Source organism: Strongylocentrotus purpuratus, unplaced genomic scaffold, assembly GCF_000002235.5.
Source record: "Strongylocentrotus purpuratus isolate Spur 01 unplaced genomic scaffold, Spur_5.0 spur5_scaffold_6, whole genome shotgun sequence".
Classification (NCBI taxonomy): Eukaryota; Metazoa; Echinodermata; class Echinoidea; order Camarodonta; family Strongylocentrotidae; genus Strongylocentrotus; species Strongylocentrotus purpuratus.
The window spans coordinates 57,433,947-57,454,776 of record NW_022145612.1 but is presented as its reverse complement, the minus strand read 5'-3'; the positions used below and the strand labels follow the sequence as shown (position 1 = coordinate 57,454,776).

At 35.7% G+C, this 20,830-nt stretch overlaps 1 protein-coding gene across 1 annotated transcript; it reads right to left on the bottom strand.

Annotated features, from left to right (window-relative positions):
* Window positions 1–1,637: 1,637 nt before the first annotated feature.
* Window positions 1,638–18,633, bottom strand: LOC115919162 (metalloproteinase inhibitor 3-like). The gene is made up of 4 exons (XM_030972206.1): window positions 18,142–18,633; window positions 6,773–7,030; window positions 6,116–6,237; window positions 1,638–4,129 (listed from the first exon to the last, which is right to left on the bottom strand). The coding sequence occupies exons 1-4, from the start codon at window positions 18,296–18,298 to the stop codon at window positions 3,947–3,949; spliced, it is 720 nt and encodes a 239-aa protein (XP_030828066.1). The 5' UTR covers window positions 18,299–18,633; the 3' UTR covers window positions 1,638–3,946.
* Between the last annotated feature and the right edge of the window lie 2,197 nt (window positions 18,634–20,830).

The following is a 20,830-nucleotide window of genomic DNA, read 5'->3' as shown; positions in this document are numbered from 1 at the left end:
TGCAACAATGTTATAGTATTACTTCTGTGATGGGTACAAGTACATTGGCATTTTCTTAAATCCACTTTTGTGTAAGATATATACATTATTCCCACATTATTAATCCAGCATTCAGTTTAGTGATTCTATCTTTAAAACTCTCCATTTTCGATGTAGAGCCTCTTAAGAATAAGGAGCACATTAATGTCCACAGCACCCTTTTAATTAATTACATAGCACTGTAGTCCCTCGCTGAAAATGGGCTGCTTTTTAGGACTCCTAATAGTTGGTGAGTCATTCTTCACCATTGATTTATGTTAGGCTGTCAGCTTTGTTCTTCAGTCTCATTCAGTTTGTTAGTGATTTATACTCATGGTTAGATATTAGCTTGATCCAATCAGAAAAGAGCAGCCTATTCTCACCCCTCCCCCTCAAACACTGGGATGCCAGAACCAGATGATAACAGAGTAATGATGTATGTTGCTAATGTGAAAATTACTTCCTATTTTCTGATATTCACATATATGCAGTGTCCCTATTATAGTGTTACACTGTAGATATATGATACAGTGGATGTGTTTTTTGCACATGTGTTCAAACCAGGAGGTTTCACTATTTATCTTCTTTGCTCTCTGAGAATTTTATGTTAGACATCGGCATTGTATATTATTGTATAGTATTAATGACTGCTTTGAGAGAAATAGTTGTTTTTATACGCTCAAGGGAAGGTTAGAATTGTGCTGTTCCCCGAGGCGTGCCGAGGGCAATAGCCCAATTGTAACCTTACCGAGAGCGTATAAAAACAACTATTTCTCGAATATTAAAGCAGTCATTAATACTTTTATATGCAAAAAAAAAAAAAAAAAACTTTTGTCGAAGATGGGATTTGATCTCTTGCGTACAAAAGGTGATGTAACTAAAATCATCGCCTTAAACCGCTCGGCTATCGCGCTCTGTTACCATACACAGCAGTTTTTTCTTTTATATACATTAAAATGGATTGAAAACGGCCTCGCGTGGTGGATGCTTCGCGGCTGCTCCATTAAACAGGCCCTTCTTTTACTTTTGCAATGCATATTGGCACGAATTTAGATCAAGATCTATCGGCAGATGTTGTTTTTTTGTTTTTGGAAGTTTATTTTCGTCTTCATGTCAACAATGCAAGATAAAATTGTCGGTAAGATCGATCGAGATTCAATTGTATTGAAATTACCGACCAATTCTTCGCACACGTACGGTATCCTCGATCGCTCAGACCATTTTTTAACATGTAAACCTATGGGGTGACCATGGAGACTGAACTATTTTCCCAATAACCATGGTTACTGGGATTATAGAACTGTTTTAACCATGGTTACTGGGAATTTTACAGAAATAGTTGAAGTTTATGAATGCAATTTCGACCAATCAGATGGCTGGATTTCTTAAGTGAGGTATATAATGTAATATATTGTACAATATAACTTGACACTTTAAAAATTAATTTGATTAAGTTACTTTGTCTTGCTATGTGTGCCTATGTGTGTTGGGAGTACTTTCCTGTGAGCCAATAAGCAAAGACACACACCCCCACACACACATCTTTCTTACATACCCCAAATCAAAATATCTGCAAAATTTCTCATGAGACAAAAACAAACATCAACACAAGAATATAGTTACTTTTACAAAACGTTTATTTCTTTAGAAAAGAAGAAGGCTTCTTATAGTGACACACTCATATACGGTGTGAAAGACAAAATTAATGTTACAGATAAGTGCATAAAGCAAACTATACAACATATAGAAATCATTGATGAATGAAAATACATACATTGACTTAGTTCAAGCGTGTAAATTCACCGTTAGAAATATTTCTTTTGTCCTTCAACTTACAGACCAAACTTTCTCATCACAATGTCATTATCTTTCAAAGCAAATTTGTATGTATGCTTCTATGTAGTAGAGCATGTTACATACCATTCTACACAAGATTCTTACTTTACCTATCCCTTGCACTTTTCAAGAAATCACAGTTGGAAAAAAATAGCTCTATGAAACATTGTATACTTTTGTATATTTTAGTATGATTACCACATGGTTAAACATATTTCTTATAATCTTTTGATTCTCATCGTGCATTATTGTAGAAGAGTAATTTCATGCAGGCAATAGATTCAAGAATAAATCATAAATGATGAGCCTTGAATCAATGTCACAGAGAGGGAGAGAGACACTCAGACTTTATAAAGCTACTAATTGTAGTTCCCTTCTTGCACTTAAGTAGTGAAATTATGAAATGATAATGATTTTGTGTCTGGAATACAATAATTTTGTTATGTATGATAGAGCTATTCTTAACTAAAGTAGTAGATATGGTATGTTACTGTTAATTCTACCGTTTACATTCATGATTTACTTTGTTACCATACAAAATGTATAATTAGAAATAACTTGCAAGTGACAGGTTTGTACACCATCAATCTTTCTTTCCCTGTTGATTTGTGTCTATAATGCTATTTTCATAATTCCTTCTTCCTTCCTTCCTTCTTTCATTCATTTATTCATAAACATAGACATTCATCAAGTAAAATACAACAAACATAACACTGCAAAATAATGATGATACAATATTTAGCACATTGCACAAGGTAACATTAAAAATAAGAAGAATCAGAAATGAAAGAAACATGAAGAATATTATTTGACTATTATACAGACTATTGTTAGTTCTGTCTCGTAAGTGTTATTACTGTTGATTCTTGTTTCAGTCCCCTAAAAATCCAGTTTTACATTCAAAGAATGCAATCAGGGACAGAAATAAAAAGCCGTTTGTTGCAAAGATCGTGTTATAATGTACTGAAAGTATTTCAATTTAGTTGAATAAGATTATTCATAACAAGTGCTATTAACATATTCTATATGGAAAACATGTGATAGATGAGCAAAGAGTTCACAAGAAAAGATGCTAAAATGGATGGAGAAAGTTTATAGACATATAGACAGCAGATCATTTTAAACAAACATTTTAAATTATACGTGTATATATAAAAAGACAAGCACATAACATATTTTTTGCATTTCTTATGTACAAATTTTTATACAAAATTTAAAGATTCAATCAAGGCATGTTCACATTTTCATATATTTTCAAACATATCTAAATTCAAATCTTGACCATTCATGCATATGATTATAATTATTTGTAGCAAATATTGATAATTTCTTGATAAGCTACAATGGTGGATATTTTTATTTATAATGCTGATTTTGATTTCAAGTACTTGTAATTCTTAAATCTGAAACTTAAACAAATATTGGAATTACAGTCTTATTCTTTATTATTATTTTATGTTTATAAATGCTACATTTGTAATGCATTATTAGGATGACTGGTGACTTCTTTAAGTGAGATATTAATAATTTAAACAGAAATTCGAGTCAAGAAATCACTTTCTGTCATATAAAAGTAAATAAACATAAAGGCTTCTATTGGAATGGTGTTGTAGAGCCTAAAATGATTGAGTATAAAAATTATTAAAATGCACTGCTTTGAGCCAATACTGATTTAGGAAAAAATACTCCTTTTTAAAAATTTCATTTGTTCATGTCATTTTTGGCAACATCCTGCAAAAAGATCACCCTTAACACTTACAGTGCTAGTTGCGAAAAAAAACTTGCACACTTTGACACTTTCAGTGCTCTCGTTGAAAAACTTCGGCTTAATATTGCCGGTGCTGTGTGTGAAAACTAGCACCCTTTAACACCGTGAGTGCTATGGGTGCAAACTAGCACCCTTTAACACTGTGAGTGTTATGGGTGCCAACTAGCACCCTTTAACACTTTCAGTGCTACCGGTGAAACCCAGCACCACAAAGTGTTCATAGTTGCACAAGGAGCTCAGCAAGCTGCACTGTGAGTGGCAGTAAAGATGTTATTAAAGGCAAAACTTGATCTTGAAGTGCTCTGTTCAATCTCTAGATCCATATCAGGGTGCTTTCAAACATTGCTTCAAGTCCTTTGATTGGTGCCATTGGCAGCCCTGTGCCGTCATCACACACGCTGTGTGCTGATTGGTGCATCTACTGTGCCATGCGTCCCACTCACAACCCGTCGGTGAAGCCTCTGGTTGTGCCTCCCCGCATGGATGCCGCAATCCACATGTATCAATCTGAGAAAAAGGAACAAAAAAAAGAATGAAATGTTATTATTTATTTGTTGAGTGTATTTTTACCTTATTTTCATATATTTATGTTGTACCGATTTAGATAGTAATATCATTATAGCTCATTAAGTCAGAGGAACCAGGGAGCTGATGAAAATATGCATCGGTCATTAAACGAAACACAGAGGATAGTGCATTATTGTAAACTAGAATACCAAGTAATTGGGAAGTTGTCTTTTGCCAACTCAAGGAAGCTTTTTTCCCATGGTCTGTGCATTAATATCTGTCAATACATTTGACAAATGCATGTCACCACACCTCTTTATCTCTCTTTTTAAACAAACAATTCTTCCCTGCCCAAACATTCTAGATATGATATCTCCTCTCAATAGTACAGATGTCTTACATTCTCATGAACCATACAGTCTAGCCTTGCTGCAAGGCAGAATCAGTCCTCTTTTCCCTCTCAAAGAAGATGGTTCAAATCGAGTATGAAATACAAAGACTATCTTTCCTCCCTGCTGCGAGAGCAAGAGGGAGAGGGAATAGTCTACATGTATAATATTTCAGTCTCCAGTGAACTTAAGTTTATAGATAGCAGAGTAAAGACTACTTCAGCCTGAGATATAAGCTACTTGTGAGTCAAGTAACCCTCTATAAATGCCATCTAGGAATGTCCATCAATGGAGTTTAGGGTTTCTATGATATTAAAACTGGTGATGAAAGTGGAGCAGAGGAATGGTATGAGAAATATGGTCCTGATACCCATCCAGAACTCAATAATGTCAATATTACAAATCATGCTAGCCCAAACACTTAAACTTTGGTTCAGTACAAGTTTCTTAATAAGATAGCATATAGCAAACATTTCAGCTTACAGATGAGAAAATGTATTATATTCTCTATCACCCAGTCACAATGCAACTTCATAATGTTACAAAAGAAATGAATAATTTTTTGAAACATAGCAAATTGTCTGTTTGGAGTCAGAAGGGAGAGAACTCATATACTTTCATACAGAGTTAATATCTTTCTGGCTCCAAACATACAAAATTGTTTTATTTCTTTCAGCTTACAGATGATATAAAATGAATTCTACGAGACAGAAATTTCTGTGTACTTTTTAAATCCTGGCAGTGTAATTGAAACAATGATGGGAGAAATATGGTAAGATATTTTGACATCTCAAGTGACGAAGTCTCATTCCATAGTACTCTCAATGGAAATTGGTTTATCATTCCCTGAGAGCCAAAAGGGCAGCAACATTATAACACCCCTCCAGCTCTCAGTATGACGGTATAAACTTGGTGAGTCTGGTCAAGTTATTTTCTTTGAGACTCATGATCAAGCTGTCACGATGATGATATAGGCAGATGTTATGCCATTATCCAATCAAGTTTTGAGACGAGTTGACCTCACTGTCAACTATTTGACATTCTGCCTTATACTTTGTAGCAAATGGAAACATTATTCTATAGCCAAGTCGGCTCCACATTTTGTGGAATTTTGTCTATAACATATGTGTTCATTTTACTTTTTTTTAAGAGACGGTAGAGGGGAAATATTTGTTTTATCTGCATCTGACAATGCAGTAGCTGATCACTATTGTGAAAATTCTAAAGTTTGTTGTAAAAGTAGTTGATGATTTAGTTCAGCCCAGTTGCATTTATCAGTGGTAGATGTAGAAATAGTAGTGCAATTTTGTAATAAATACAATATCAGTCTTTTGCAAAATAAAAAAATATGAAAGACTAGGGAAGAACAAAGAGTAGTTGACATATAAAACCCCCCAAATGTATGCAATATAGGCCAACAGCATGACAGGAATCAGGGTGTTTCAATACGCAGATGCAGTACATCTGCTGTGTCATATCTTAGGCAGGGAAAGCTGCTGAAACTTTGATGTAACTACCAGACATGGTAACTACCAGATTTGAAAAATTATAATATTAAAAGAAAAAGCAAGACAATTTAAACAAAGTAGAAACTCACCTGACAACTGCAGTTTTCAGCATACCAGTATTTGAGACCTCTCCTCTGCTTTGATGTAACTGTTTTCCATGAATGATGCCAATCACAGAAATCAAAGTTAAGTCCTCCATGGCCAAATGTACCTGTGAACAAGAAATGGACATGTTTGATATTGTATTTCACGTTGAGAGATGTAAAGGATATACATGAACATTGAAAAGATGATGTTTTTTTCTTGATACAGGTATTTTTGGGAGAATTTTCTTGCTAGTGAGAAGAGGCAGTTGTGAAGTACTATAATATCTACTTCTGATTTGCTGAGTACATACATGCACAGTTTTGTGGAGGAATAAAAAAAAAAACAATAAAGATTTTGTTGTATGTTTTTTTTTTTTTTTTTTTTTTGGGGGGGGGGGGAAATTAATGCTCTCATTTGAAATATAAATTCACAGCTATTCTATTGTTATATAACTCATATTTTTGATAGATATAGATCTTTAAAAGATTTGGTAGTAGATAAGTTTATATCATTTTGTTAAGTGCTCTCATCTGCTCAGAGTCAGAAGTGTATTAACTCTGTTTGAAAGTAAATGTGATAATGCTCTTCAGGCTCCAAACAGATGAAAACTTGACATAAATAAAATATTCTTCATTGCATATTTTAGAAGAACTTCTTACCCATGATAACATAGCTTTCATCATTCATCAGTGTTCCTACTCCACACATTGAATCATAGAATGGTGAGTAGATGTTAACGGTTGTAGTGTGTTTGAGTTTCTCAAATCCCTTGTAGACTTTCTGAATCACCCCAGACCATTCCCTGTGTGACTGGCTGAGCACTTCGATGGGTAGGTCAGGTATCTCGGGGTCGTTTATCTCGTAGCGTTGTCCATTGGGCAGCTTCAGCTTTTGCTTGAAGATTTTAACTCGGATTGCTATTTAAAAAAAGAGAAAATTGAAACCAAAAGGAAAATGGTTTAGTCATTGAGTCAACACTTTGAAAACTGCCATTAGGAATTTTGACTTTGATTGCTATTATAAAAAAAAGAGGAAGATGAAACCACAGGAAGAATGTTCAGTCATTAAAACTACACAAAGTAACACAACTATGGTTTTAATCAAGTCACATGAAAGTGTACTCAAGATTAAGAAAGGAACCCAAGGAAATTCTGTTAAATTCTTCATGCTTTCTTCTATCGATGCACTGCATTGATAGAAGAAAGCATGAAGAATCCCTTGACATATCCTGTTTTTATAAAATATCCATTTGTTGGTAGAAAAGCAAGGTTAAGTATTCATTTGAATATCAATTAAAAGTCTGTTCATATTTACTAGCATTACAAATGTTTGTCACCATCTTGTGTGTAAGAAAATAAAAAATGATAATATCAAAACACCACTAATAGTTTTTCAGACTTTGAAAACATGTTGCAGGAAATGAAACAAAAATAATGAGAATGACTTCTAGCCTCCCAATTAGAGTCCCACTAATTGTACGTAAGATCTTTGCCTCCAGGCATGCACACCCTTTAAAGCATTATTTTGGTCTCTTAATTGCCCTCCCATGCTGAGATTCGCTTCACCTGTCAAGAGCTTAAAGTCACACTGCATTCATATTTGTATCGCTGCCTTAGAGTTGCAGTAATCACAGCATGATGTAAATCTTAACACATGGGACTGTTATTATTCCCCACAGGGTCAGGTAGAGAAAATAGAGAATTGTTAAATAAAGGCTAATGAGGGGATATTTCTAGAAATTGCAAATGGACTTTTGTACTTGTAGCATCATGCAGTTTCCTAGAGCATTATGAATACTTATAAATCAAGATCTTATTTTCAAATCTTTACTTCCATATGCATGTATATTGAAATTTATAATAAGTTTGCTTATTTGTACTAAAAAAAAATTATTAGTTGTAGCAGAATAAACTGCTTACAGCCCTTTATGCGTGTGGCAGAAAAGAATGGAAATTGTTTATATGTTGCTGGGTGCTTGTGAATAAAGATATTAATTTATGAGTCTTTTGAGACTTATCACATATGTGGCTGTTAACTAACCTTTTCACAACATCTCTAATGAACAGGATCTTTTGTTTGAAAATTAAGATGTGTGAATTTGTAATTGGCCTGCTCATGAGTGCAGCTCATTCATATCCAACTTAAAAGTAATTTCCCTTGACCTTTTATAATATTTTGTCTACATAGGATTTGTCATTAGCTATTGCCATCTTCATTTTTTGCTACAAAAATATTTCCTGAAATGTGTTGACAACATGTCCATCAGGAATTGATAACACTGAAATTCAAGCTGGTAATTTTAATCATATAAAAGTATGTTATCTGTAGTAGTAAATTTTTGTTAAAACCTTGCCTCTATTTCTCTAAAGGGTTTGTGATCAGAAGAGAGAGAGAGAGAGAGAGAGAGAGAGCAATAGATATGCCAAAATGCCAAATTTGGTAGATAATATAGGACCCCTGTTCAGACCTTACACCTGACCATATATGGTATCACTCCTCGGTTTTCAGTGCAGTCTTTTGTCGGGACTCTTGTCTGTGACTCTAATAGTTCACCGACCCTCGAACTAGTCATATAAATACCTTTTTTTGCCTGAAGGTAGAAAGTATTTTGAGAGTTCTGAACGACCCTATCGTTATGTAGTTTTCTTTTTACCTTGCCCTAGTAGTGATATAAAGAACTGCATATCAACTGAAGTAGTATACTACATATCAAATAAGCTTAATGACTGAATTGTGACAGTTTTCAAATGTTAAAAATCGTACAAATATGCAATGTACACCTGTAAAGCTACAATTGATAGAACTTATAGAAAATAAATATATAGAATCATGTTAAAATGCAAATGACAAATGATTGTTTCTTGTGATTTACATTGTTCTTCATTGTTAATATATTATTCAGTTTCATGTGTTTTTTCCCTTTTTGTAACCCCCTCTACAAGTGAAGGACGCTATGTTCTGCTTTACGATGGTAATAGTGCCCTATCAGGTTTCATTTTTTGTATTTTCCTTTGTACCTCAATATGTACAGCTCTAACAAGCCAAAGTTGACAAATGTCATTGTTAGAAAGTCCAAAATCCATTTTTCATAGTCTCCCTCTGTTTACTTCTACCCAGATTTTCTCTTTCAACACTATTGACTCCCAAGTCTAATCCAACCAATAAATTCCTATCTACCAGGTGCACCCTTCTACTCCTATTGAATTCTTTTTGCCTCATGATTTTTTTTAAACACAAGGACATGAATCATTTAGCTCAATCTCCCAAAATCTGTCATCTGTGACAAGCTCCATGGAAGATAAATGAGATCAAAGCGGGCTCTATTCTCAGACCTGACAATAGTGAAAACGATTTTTCCTGCTTTTAATTGTTGAAATCAAAGTTATGATTTGATTTGTTATTGGGTCTTTATAGATTCAATGATGCTTGTGCCTTGAAGCGTTCTTAATTGATGATCGCATGCTGGAACTATATCCTGTCTTACTTGAATGTTCTTTGTATTCAAATAATTACTCTTTTTTGTGAAAAGATTTTTAGTCTAGTGGTAAGTCAGTTATATACAACGGAACATGAATCAACATTTCTAACTTTGAAAATTCTAAGTTAGATATTTTGAAAATTCAACTAAAACTAGCAAACAATTGTAGGGATTTCTCATACCAACTTTTACCCTTTAGAAATTACTTTGGTAACTTTTATATTTCCAACTCTCAGTCTTGGGAGCTCACATGCTTTTTTCTACCCTCTATATCTGTTTCTATGAGAAAAAAATTAAGTGTTGAACAAACATTCTTAGACGTAACTATTTTATGCTGAGCCCAGGATAACTTGGGCTAGAGTTTATAGAAGATGTGTGTTTTATCATGCAACTACGGGTACTACGAATTCAGATCGTATCCAGTGAGATACTATATTGAGCACGATTTCCTCACGACACTGGCACAGAGAAGATCAACTTGACAATGGCACGTTGGGTCAGGGGTCGTAGCGGTCAAGAGCACCCATGATGTCATGAGAGGGGTGGATTGTGGGTAAAGTATTACTGGAATGTAAGAGATAGCAACAATTGCCGCAGGTCACTCTGCCTGTTGATAGATCACTTGATTAAGAAAGAAATCGAGGATATGATGTTGCCTTCTCACTTTCTTCGAGATAATAATAATAATAAAATGGTGCTTATAAAGCATTTTCCACTGAAGTCTCTTAGTGTATGATCTAATTTATGCTTTTATTTTAAACTTTTAAATCCAATTTAAAGTACATTTGAATTGTGCAACACATTTCATAATTTGGGGGCCTTGTTCAGGCATTTCTCATTTATGAATGAGGGAATCTTGAAGTTTACAAGTTAAAACTATGTCTTTTGCAGATGATTTCATAATCTTTGCTTATGGTTTCAGTGATTAGTAAATTTTCACTACGTAAGTCAGTTTTAGGTTTCCTCGTTTTATTCTCTTTAACTTCTATTTCAGGGTACACTCACCAAATATTCCAAAAATATTTATATCTCCTTTGTAATATATCATTTAAAATCTATGGATCGTGACTTCAATCACTAGAAGGAATGGTCATCCCATCACTGCATTCTTGGATTTAGGATTGAGTGTCGCAAGGGAATCTTGCTGAGGTATGTGGACGTCACGGTACACCTTTAGGTCAGTGAGGGAGAGCCAGCCAAACTGCGCTAGCTCTTCCCTGATTGATGGTTTCAAACTCACGTGTATGATGAATCCCAATATTGCATTTCAATCGGCCGAGGCTTTGCAGGGGATTACTGGGAAATCAGTAGGATTGAAGTGTTAAAGGTGATAGGTTTTTCTGGGAAAGTTAGCAAAATTAAATGAAATGGCTATTTTGGTATTTATCTGACTGATTGAAACATTACCAGCAGGTTTCTGAAAACTTTAAAACTGACACTTCCCAAGAAATCATCAAACAAGATATTTTGTACTGATCAAATTTTTACAGACAAAGATTACACATCATTTTAGGAGGGATAATCGTGAAGCATTTAAAAAATTGATACCAAATTTGGTGCATAGAATCACTAGTTTCTCTCAAAAATTACTTTCTTCATACTAGTGCCCATGTTCCCATTGGTCTTTAAAACTAATAATAGTTACAACATAATGAGTGGTGGTTCAATGTTGAATGAAGGAACATAACTTGTGATGTTGATTTGAGATGATGAGGTGAGAATAGATGATTTAATAAAACCCTTCTTTACTAGAGTATCACATGGTATATTCTTTAAGAGTAACGTTTTGTTGTTCTGATCTGAATTGTGCATCATTTTTCAAGAAACCATCAATCGATAGAATCTTCACAGTCTAGTTATGCAAGGCATTATGTTTCTGGAATATTTTACATCAGATAGTTTAGATTCTATAAGCACCTGCACTGTACATGTACTAGTAACACTTTTCTACTCATCCTAATGGTTTCACTACAGGTTATGTGCATTAAAGTGTTTTATAGATGTTTTATAGATGTAAGCTATGTCTCATATATGATTCTTTAAGTACTACTTCTAAGACTTTTTCATTTATCTTCATCAAATACTTGATTCAGGATAATGTTCTCCAGACATGAATTCTGAAAGATCTCTTAACCCATTGAATACTATATTTTGATCAAACACATATCTACCATAGACTTTTACTCAAGATATCCAAGGCTTGATATTAAACAGATTAAAGCTCTGGTTTCAATTAGCAACAAAAATCCCCCCCCCCCCCCTCATCAGTAAACAACTCCAGCTGTTCATTCACTCTCATAGAGTATACCACCAATGATGGTCATACTAGCAGGCTGTAATTAGGAGATGGCAATTAGTTAGTTTACACCTTGGTGGTATCATCTGTTGCATGTTTGAAGACATAGACCAGGCCCTCCTCAATAGGACCAATTCACACCTCTTTGTGATGTCATCTATTGTGTCACAAACCTTTTCTTGAAGACTTTGACATTACCCAAGTACCCAAACCTCCCTTTTCATTCCAAAGCATCTTTGGTGTCATCTGTTGCTTCCCTAAGCTCTCTTTGAAGACTTAGCCCATGACCAATTCTCACCAAACCATTAGTTCACACCAACCTCACAAAGACCCCTAAGTCATCTTCTCTGAATGAGTCGATTCTTTAGTAGAAATACACAAAAGATGCTTCCTTCTTTGTTCCCGAATGTTAGCACAAAGTCCCTAGTGCCTTTATGTCATGTTTGCCCTCAGTAATTAGACTGTGTCAGTGGGAGAGTCCTATTATCATGGCAAGACACAAAGAGTGTGATACCAAGACTATTATACCAATTCTGCTTCCCATCCCTGAAATCCTCCTTAATCCTATATTTTATTGTCATTAATGACAAACATCAGTGCACTATTAGTTTCTGTCTGATAATAGGAATTGGGTAGGGTGGTTGTTAGTTATTAATATCTCCATTCAATAATCCCCCATCTGCAGTCTGTGATCATTCCTATTTCATCCAATTACATCCCTTTCTGTTCCACTCACCAAATACATCCAAGCTGCCCAACCTACCCTCACAATGTATTAGTCTTGATTGGGAAATTCATTTGGAAAATCATAGAAAATCATGTGATGGCTTAAATTTTTTATTCGAGTGCAAACTTTTAATTTGAGAGGGAATGAAGGCAAAGGATTAAAGCTTAAAAGCGATGAAACATCTGTCTGGACATTAGCAAATGAAAGAACTTATGAAAACAATATTTGTTTCAGCCTTAAAATGGAATTAAAAGAGACTGCAATAAAAATGTACCTAGGATGCAAAGATAATTTTTTGTACTTCAAAGTTATCGATGAAAATAAAGGGAAATTTTATTTTATTATGTGACTTATCAAAATCCAACGACATTCATATCTTGAAAGCTAAGTTGTGTATATTAAGGGGTTACTTTGTTCAGTACTTTAGATTTACCAAAATGAAAGCTTCATTTACTCTCATTATATATTCCTCTTTTAATTCAAAGCCCCTTAAACCAACAGTTGTTTTCTCAAGTCTCTGATTCCCTCCAAAATGATATTTACTCTCTCCATCTGGCCCTAGTCTTGTCAATAAGTCTTATTTGTCAAAGACACTTTATCCTCTTTACCCATCCCTTGGCTAAACAAACTCCAGCTGTCTACAGCAAACATAGTGCCATATACGCAGCCTTCAATTTTGTTTAGTTTAACACCAGAAGAACCAATATCAAGAAGCAATTTTGATATTCTTTAGTAGGATAGCAACAATAGGAAACCTGAAAGCTGTTCCAATTAGACCCAAAGTTTGCTTTGTGTATTCCATCAGAAACATTTAACATCTGACTACTGAATTCTCTTCCTTCTGTAGGTTTAATACATGGATCACCCGGTTTCGATAGTGCAAAGTAGTTATGATAATCAGAGTTGAATATGCTCAAATAGATTCTTTCTCTCCTCTTCCCATTTCTGGAGTAATTACTTAATTTCACCATTTGGTTTAGTCATATGAATCTTCTTCTTTTTAATTTATTAGAAATGGGCTTTTAATAAGTTTATATGAGAGGGAGCCAGTAGAATTGAGTTCATTATCTTCCTAGCCACCTTTGAGAGGCATCTTCCTATGGATGTGTGCGGTTAGATTGGTTTTAGATGGGACCTTTGTACTGTCTGCTTTCCTTTGTTTGGGATGATAGATAAAAGATGGGCTGTCACAACACCAGCGCACGACCGTCAACCGATGTGCGGATAGCATCAGGGTGAAATGAATAGATGCCCTCCTACCACCGCAGCATAGAAAATAATGATGTCCTATTTAGCCCGCCTTATAGATTCATTCATGGAAATTTGAGAGATGAGAGCCAGAAGGACCCAAAACATGTTTAGTATATTACTTTGAGCCCTTTTGACCCTTGACAGACTGTTCATGCTTTAGGAATGAACAGTGAAACATCCAACCTAGTTTTCATGAAGTTTGGGACAGAAGTCTATATCTTGAGTAGATGTGTCATATAGTCAGTGTTGATGAAGTATTTCACCTCAGAGAGACAATATGATTTTAGTACAACACTCAGTTTTCATAGATTCCATCCCAAGTTATCTTGGCTTCAGTATTCAAAGGGTTAATTGTAAAAGTGGATGTGGTCACAATATGAAGAAAATACCAGCTTTTGAATAAGTATATAATTAACCCCCTGCTGTTTTTCCATCCCACCAGCAAAAAAAGAAACTTGTACAAAGCCAAAAGAAATTGTGGTTTTATGCTCTACAAGAGTTGGGAGTAACCAAAAGGAACCAAAAGGAACCAAAAGGGGAAGTGAAATATCACTTTAAAGTGATTAACTCTTATCCTATATTCTGAAGCCATATAACCTAATATGATTATCCAACAAGGGTACTTGTTACACTCGATGACCGAAACAAATTTGCTACAATTTGGTGAAGCCTTACAAGCGTTCATTGAGTTAATAGGATAAAAGTACTTGTTGCAACCACAAGATGAATTCTGTTACACAGGCGAGGACCATCTGGGATGTCTTGGCTCAATAAATAGGTTAACTGCAACACAATTAAGACCATGCTGTGTGCTCAAATTGGCCACCAGTATGACATCACACCTTAGCCCACGTTTGAAATGCTTCACCTTCACTTCACCAGCTGCGTACTAACATTCTAATCCACTCCCAAATAGGACCTGAGTGAGTGAACATCTGCTTAGCAACCTAGCCCTAGCTATAATGAAATGGAGTGTCTTTTCACCAATCAACCTCTACACATCCCAGTTAGGAGAAGAATAGAAAAGAGAGAAAGAAAGATAGATTTCTCCCCTTCTAAGCTCCCAAACTTCTTTTCATTCCTCAGCACACTGTTTGTCATCTATTGTATTATGTTGGCTTTGGTAGAGGCGCGTGCCAAGCCCTGGCTGCATCCTGACACCCGCCCGCCCACCCCACGCTACCCCTAACAATAGCTCATGCCAAGCGACAATTGTTTGGCTTTGGTGACTCCTAAGCTCCGGATGAAGGGATGCAAAAAATCAATAAAAGACTGGTGTTAGAGGCGCATGCTGGCCACAAGACCAACTCACAATTTACAACAAATATATAATGATTGCATGGTTTTCCATGCCTTATTAGTGTCTGTAATTTACCTTAATGGAATTTTTTGTTTTTATAAGATCTGCATGATAATTATTGGTAATGAAGAAAAGGCTGCCGCTGTTTTGAGGGAACTCAGAAACTGATGCAAGTTGTTCTTACATGGTTTTACCAGGGGATTACTCTTGTACTCCTTAAGGCAAGATTGAGATGGAGAGAGAAAGGAAAAAGTGAGAGAGAGAGAGAGAGAGAGAGAGAGAAAGAAAGAACAATGGGAGAGAGGAATTGAAAATAAAGAGGTAGAAAGAGAGAGGTGTATATATTCAAAGATAGAAATATGAAAAGGGATAGATAAGAGACAGAAAGAGAGAGAGAGAGAGAGAGAGAGAGAGAGAGAGAGAGAGAGGGGGGGGGGGGGGGGGGCAAAAGGACAAACAAAATGGCTTTCAAATTGTTTTTCATATCCAGAATTTTGAACTGGTCCCATGCCTGAGGGCATCATAATAACTGAAAAGAACCTCATTATCACGGTTCAAGAAAAACCCTTAGAACCTGGCCAATGAAGGAAAAAGAGTTGCAAACAAGCGATCAGAAACCTGCAAAGTGTTTGTGAAAAAGCCAATTGTGCTGAAAATTCAGACATGTCAGATTATCCCAAGTCAGAGAACGAGAGAGAGAAAGGGAGAGGGAAAAAGGCATGAATCAGAGAATTTCCATACAGTAACTTATCTTTTATTTCATAACAAAACCTATAGCTGCCTGAAAATACTTATTGGGAGTTGCCTGCAGGGAATAATCACACTTTCAATCACTGATTGGCAAAGTTAGGAAATTGTAAAGTTTCACTCGTCACTTCATTGAAAACAGAAGTTTGACCACAAAGTTACAGCTGAGGTTCTGTGTTGTTTTGTAGTATGAAAATGGTCAAAGAAAATTCAGAAAGCTGGGGTTGTCCATGAAAGACACAAAGAGTTAAAAGTCTAACAAAGGCATCCTGACCATAGTCTTTTCTTACAACTAAATGGTCAGGTCAAGACATTATTTGAAATGGTCATTGAAACAAATTACTAGGTACTAAATATGGTAATTTTAAAAAATGAAAAAAGAGTCTTTTTGAGGCTGGAAGGGGCAATTGATTTGCAAATTATGTTTAATTTCGGCTACGTTAACTCATATTATATAGCACATGAAAATACCCTTCAATGTAATCTTATGCTTTTCGGCAGAAAGTCATTAAAATGGAAAATAATTCAAGATGGATAACCAATTCTTATTCCCAATCAGGCGATATATTGTATATGCAAACAATATCCCTCAATATTGCCCCACTCCCGAAGGCTCAAGCCCCAGGCGATTTATTGGATAATCTACCCTCAAGAAAAACTCCCCTAATTTGAGCAATTGTCCTGCGATATTCTTGTTTTAACAATAACTTCACCATAGGCATCCATCTGCCCAACTCCAGCTAATGACTCCATGTTTGTGTCAGAGGGATATGTGAAAGACACAGAGGGGAGGGAAACCTTTGTGAGTAAGACCATCAACTGAAACCTAAGCAGTGTTAAGAAGGGGTGAGGTGGAAGGATTTAAGAGACTCTGCAAACATAGTTGGGAAGGAATCACAAAATCAAACATCATTTTGAATAGTGGAAGTCTGAGGGTTGAGGACTGTGAAAGATTTTGAAGGATGGAAGTGTACAATGACCTTTGCTCTCCATGCAGATTGCTAGATTTTTACCTTAGTTAATTTATACTTTACTTGCAAATTAACTTTCATCAATAAAAAGTTGATGGTTCCTAACGGGATGTTGAGGAGTATTCCAGAAGAAGAAGATGATTGGTATTGTAACATTTTGATCTTCGAACAGAGCCATCTTTTACTTTAAATTTTAGAGAGCCAATTTTATGAGTCTTTCCATCTCCTCCTTTCATAATTTCTGACTTAAAATATATGTTTTGTATAACTAATTCAAAAATGACAATCCATGCTTGTTTTGTGATAACATTAGATTAATGTTTATAACCCATCCTAGAAAAATAAGCAGAAACAGAAACAAAACTAGACAAACTTAAACCTTTAGTTAAGAAATAAACACTGAAATTTAAGACACTGGGCCACTTTTAAACAGGAATCTTCAGCAACTTGGTGTAATTTCCCCACCTTTTATTTAAAAAGGATATGTACATGTAATTCATTTCATAATTTCAAGCTTACTTTTCTCCTAAAAATTGCAATTTTGATGTATAATCAAACTTTATTAAGCTAAGTTGACGAGGCAAAAACCTGATAACGATCAATATCCAGCAAGAATTGATGAGAAATTTACATGCATAATGACCTTCATAACTCTAGTTATCTATTTCAAATTCAATAATCAAGCCTGTTTTGCATAGCATAGGCGAACATTGTAGCGTGTTAGTATTGATTAAAGCCCACTGGTTTATGTTCTATTTGAAGCAGGTCAAGTACATTCAAATGTCAGATTGACAGAGATAACCTCCCATCTTTCAATTGAAATATGAAGTAAATCTACAAATTTAGTCAAACAAGAAGAAGATTAGATTTCAAGAAGAGGCAATCATATTCTTGATAATGCAATGAATACAGAACGTTTATGATCAAAGTTCATTAGCTTTGCAAAAAAGTAATTGGTTTGGTATTCATATAAATTTGTTGATATATTGTCAAAGTTTTAAAATATTTGTGATGAGAATGTATTGCTACAACAATATAAAATACAAGAAAGTTAGTTATCTTTAATCATAGTCAGACTCTTCTCAAATATTATTAATAAGTTAACATTATATACATTTTGAGAGGGATGTTTCTAAAATATAGTTTCTTTACACTTGAAAACATCATTATATTGTTGAAAATTGGTAGACCACTCAAAACACTACAATGGAATTGGAAGGAACTTTATACAAAGTTGAAGAGAAGATGTTTCACTCACCATAATCTGAGTCACAGTAATGCTGCTGAGGATGTTTAGGCAAGCAGGTACAGGCCTGGACAAAGTCAGCCTCCATCAGAAAACAGCTCAGGAGTAAGACCATGAACATCAGCATCATCATCATAGTCCTTCTCAATGCCTGACATAGCATCTCCATCTTCAATCAGACTTGTTGTTTACGAGTGAGAAGAGTCAGCTTGGATGCGGATAATGTAACTCTGGATATGCTCTTCAACGGAGTGTAACTTTAGGCGTGGAATTCCTCTGGCGTAAGACTACACCTGATTGGCATCTCATTCAAGATTGGATGAGAGAGAGAAGATCGTGCTACAACCTCCTTGGCTGACGTTTTCAAACCGTACTGAAGGAGGTGGAAGGGAGACAAGTGTTATGATTGTCCAAATGTTGATCCTAAATCCTGCTAACTTGGCTGGAGATGGCTTATTAGGGGATGAATGAAGCCAAAATACAAACAATGCACTGGATTCACTTCAGAAGTTCAGGATGAAGTCACAGCATGCATTCACCAACAAATAGGCAGGATGTTTGTGGCTGTTTTATAACAAAGTTTGGCTGTTCAGAATAACATGTAGCCTTTTGAGCTCTAAAGTTGTACTCCTGGTAGACTAATAGAGATGTTGACTGTATGAAGTTCAGACTTGCTCTGACTGACTGCTCAGAGTCCCTGAAAGCCAAAGTTGTTTTCCTTCATCTACTCCAGCCAGACTATGCCAATGAGAAGAAAAATAGAAGGATGATGGTAGCTTGGCTGAGTTCTGCCAGTCAAGACAATTAATTCGGCCGGCACGCGAGGGCACGTGGGACCTTTGATAGCTCTTGCATGAATAACTCTTCTACCACAGCTACACTTCAAACAAAAGTCTCGCCAACGCGTGGAAGTAGAGAAAAAAGAGGATAGAATCACTTGAATTGATGCTGCTGCACCCCCTGAAACAAGTTGTGGTACAGAGTGAGCCAGAGATAAAGAGAGAGAGAGAGAGAGATAGAGAGAGAGAGAATATAATGCTAGTACTTAGCACAAGAGCCAACCTGGTAAATAAGCACCCCGCTCCCAAAGTATGTGCTCTATACCAACCCCCATGAACACATGAGAACAAAAGAAGTCGCGTGGCTGCAAGAGCGAAGGGCACGCACTCATGCACCCATGCGATCAGACCCGGGCCTTAGCACAATGAACTTCCAGTCTCGCTTGGTTGGCTGGCTGGCTGGCTGGCTGGCTTGTGCTGTGGTAGTAGTCCATTAAACATTAAACCTTGCTGCTACTGCTACTATACCATGGTCTTTAGTATGCATTATCGATGCAGGGGGTGTATACATGCATATTTAGTAGAGTTTTAATAGGCTTTGGGCACGCGCCTATAGCACCTGGTGCTGGTCTTTGTTTACTCACGCACTCATGCCTGCCTGCTCAACCAAATAGACCCCCCCCCCTCCCTTCTCTCTTTATCGTTTTATGTCCACATAGACCCCATAAATGGAGATAACATAGGAGATGAAACCAACCAGATAGGGACCCTTTGAGTGAGATGCATAACTATAGTGTTGTGGCTGCAGGTGCAAGTTTCGATCTGTGATCGACAATTTCCTCTCTTTCACGGAACATGTTTGATTCGATTAAACTTGACATGTACTAGTATCTTGTCCTGTCCTTACAAATAATTATCATTATGATTAAATTACATTTATGGAAGGGTAATGGAGGTTGGGAAGAAATGACAGCTAGGAGAGTGGAGGTAGCACAAATATCTGTTTAAATGATAAAAAGAAGTGTATCAGAAAGTAAGAAATTATTCAGAAATACCCTTTTCCACTTGTTTAATATGGAACTATGTTTAAATTATTAACATTTGTTAACTCTACCAAAATATACTATTCTTGATTTCTTTGAATATAAAGTTAGGAAGGCAGTAGTAAAAACCTATTGCAATTTAAAAGAAAAATAGTCCCAATTTCAGAAGATTAATATGTTATTTTGGTAAATTGTTATTAATTTGTTAGAAAATCATGTTTCTTATCTCTACTTAGGAATTCTGTTTCTCTTTCATCTTCATTTGCCATCATTAGATTATTTCATTTTCATTTCTTTCCCTTTGTGCATTTTTTTGACATAGTTATTTAATCATCTATCTAGTTCTTTTATTATTGGGCTATTGTCATTATCTCCATATATTGTGAATTATGTTTAATTAATCATTCTGATACGATTATCCTTCATTTTCTGTTAGTCTATTTGTATCTAAATATTTTGTCTATTCCTTTTCTTTCAACATCCCGCATCTCCTCTTGCTCTCTATCTTTCCCTCCCCCTCCCCCCTCCCCCCCCCCCCCCCTCTCTCTCTCTCACTCTCTCTCTCCCTTTCTCCCCCTTTCCCTCCCTTTCCCCGTTCACCCTTTCTCTGTATTCCGATTCTCTTGCACTCTTTCTCTTACTCATCCCTCTCTCCTCTCTCTCTCTCTCTCTCTCTCTCTCTCCCCCTCCCTCCTCTCTCTGTCATTCTCTCTCTCTCTCTCTCTCTCTCCCCCTCTCTTGCTTAATATCTTTCCTTTTATCTCTATTTTTCTCCCTTCTGTTCTGCTCTCTCCTTCAGCGATGTGTTGAAACAATTTTTTGGTATTTATTTGTACTAATTTTCAGCTCATTTTAGCTAACATATTATCAACATTATTT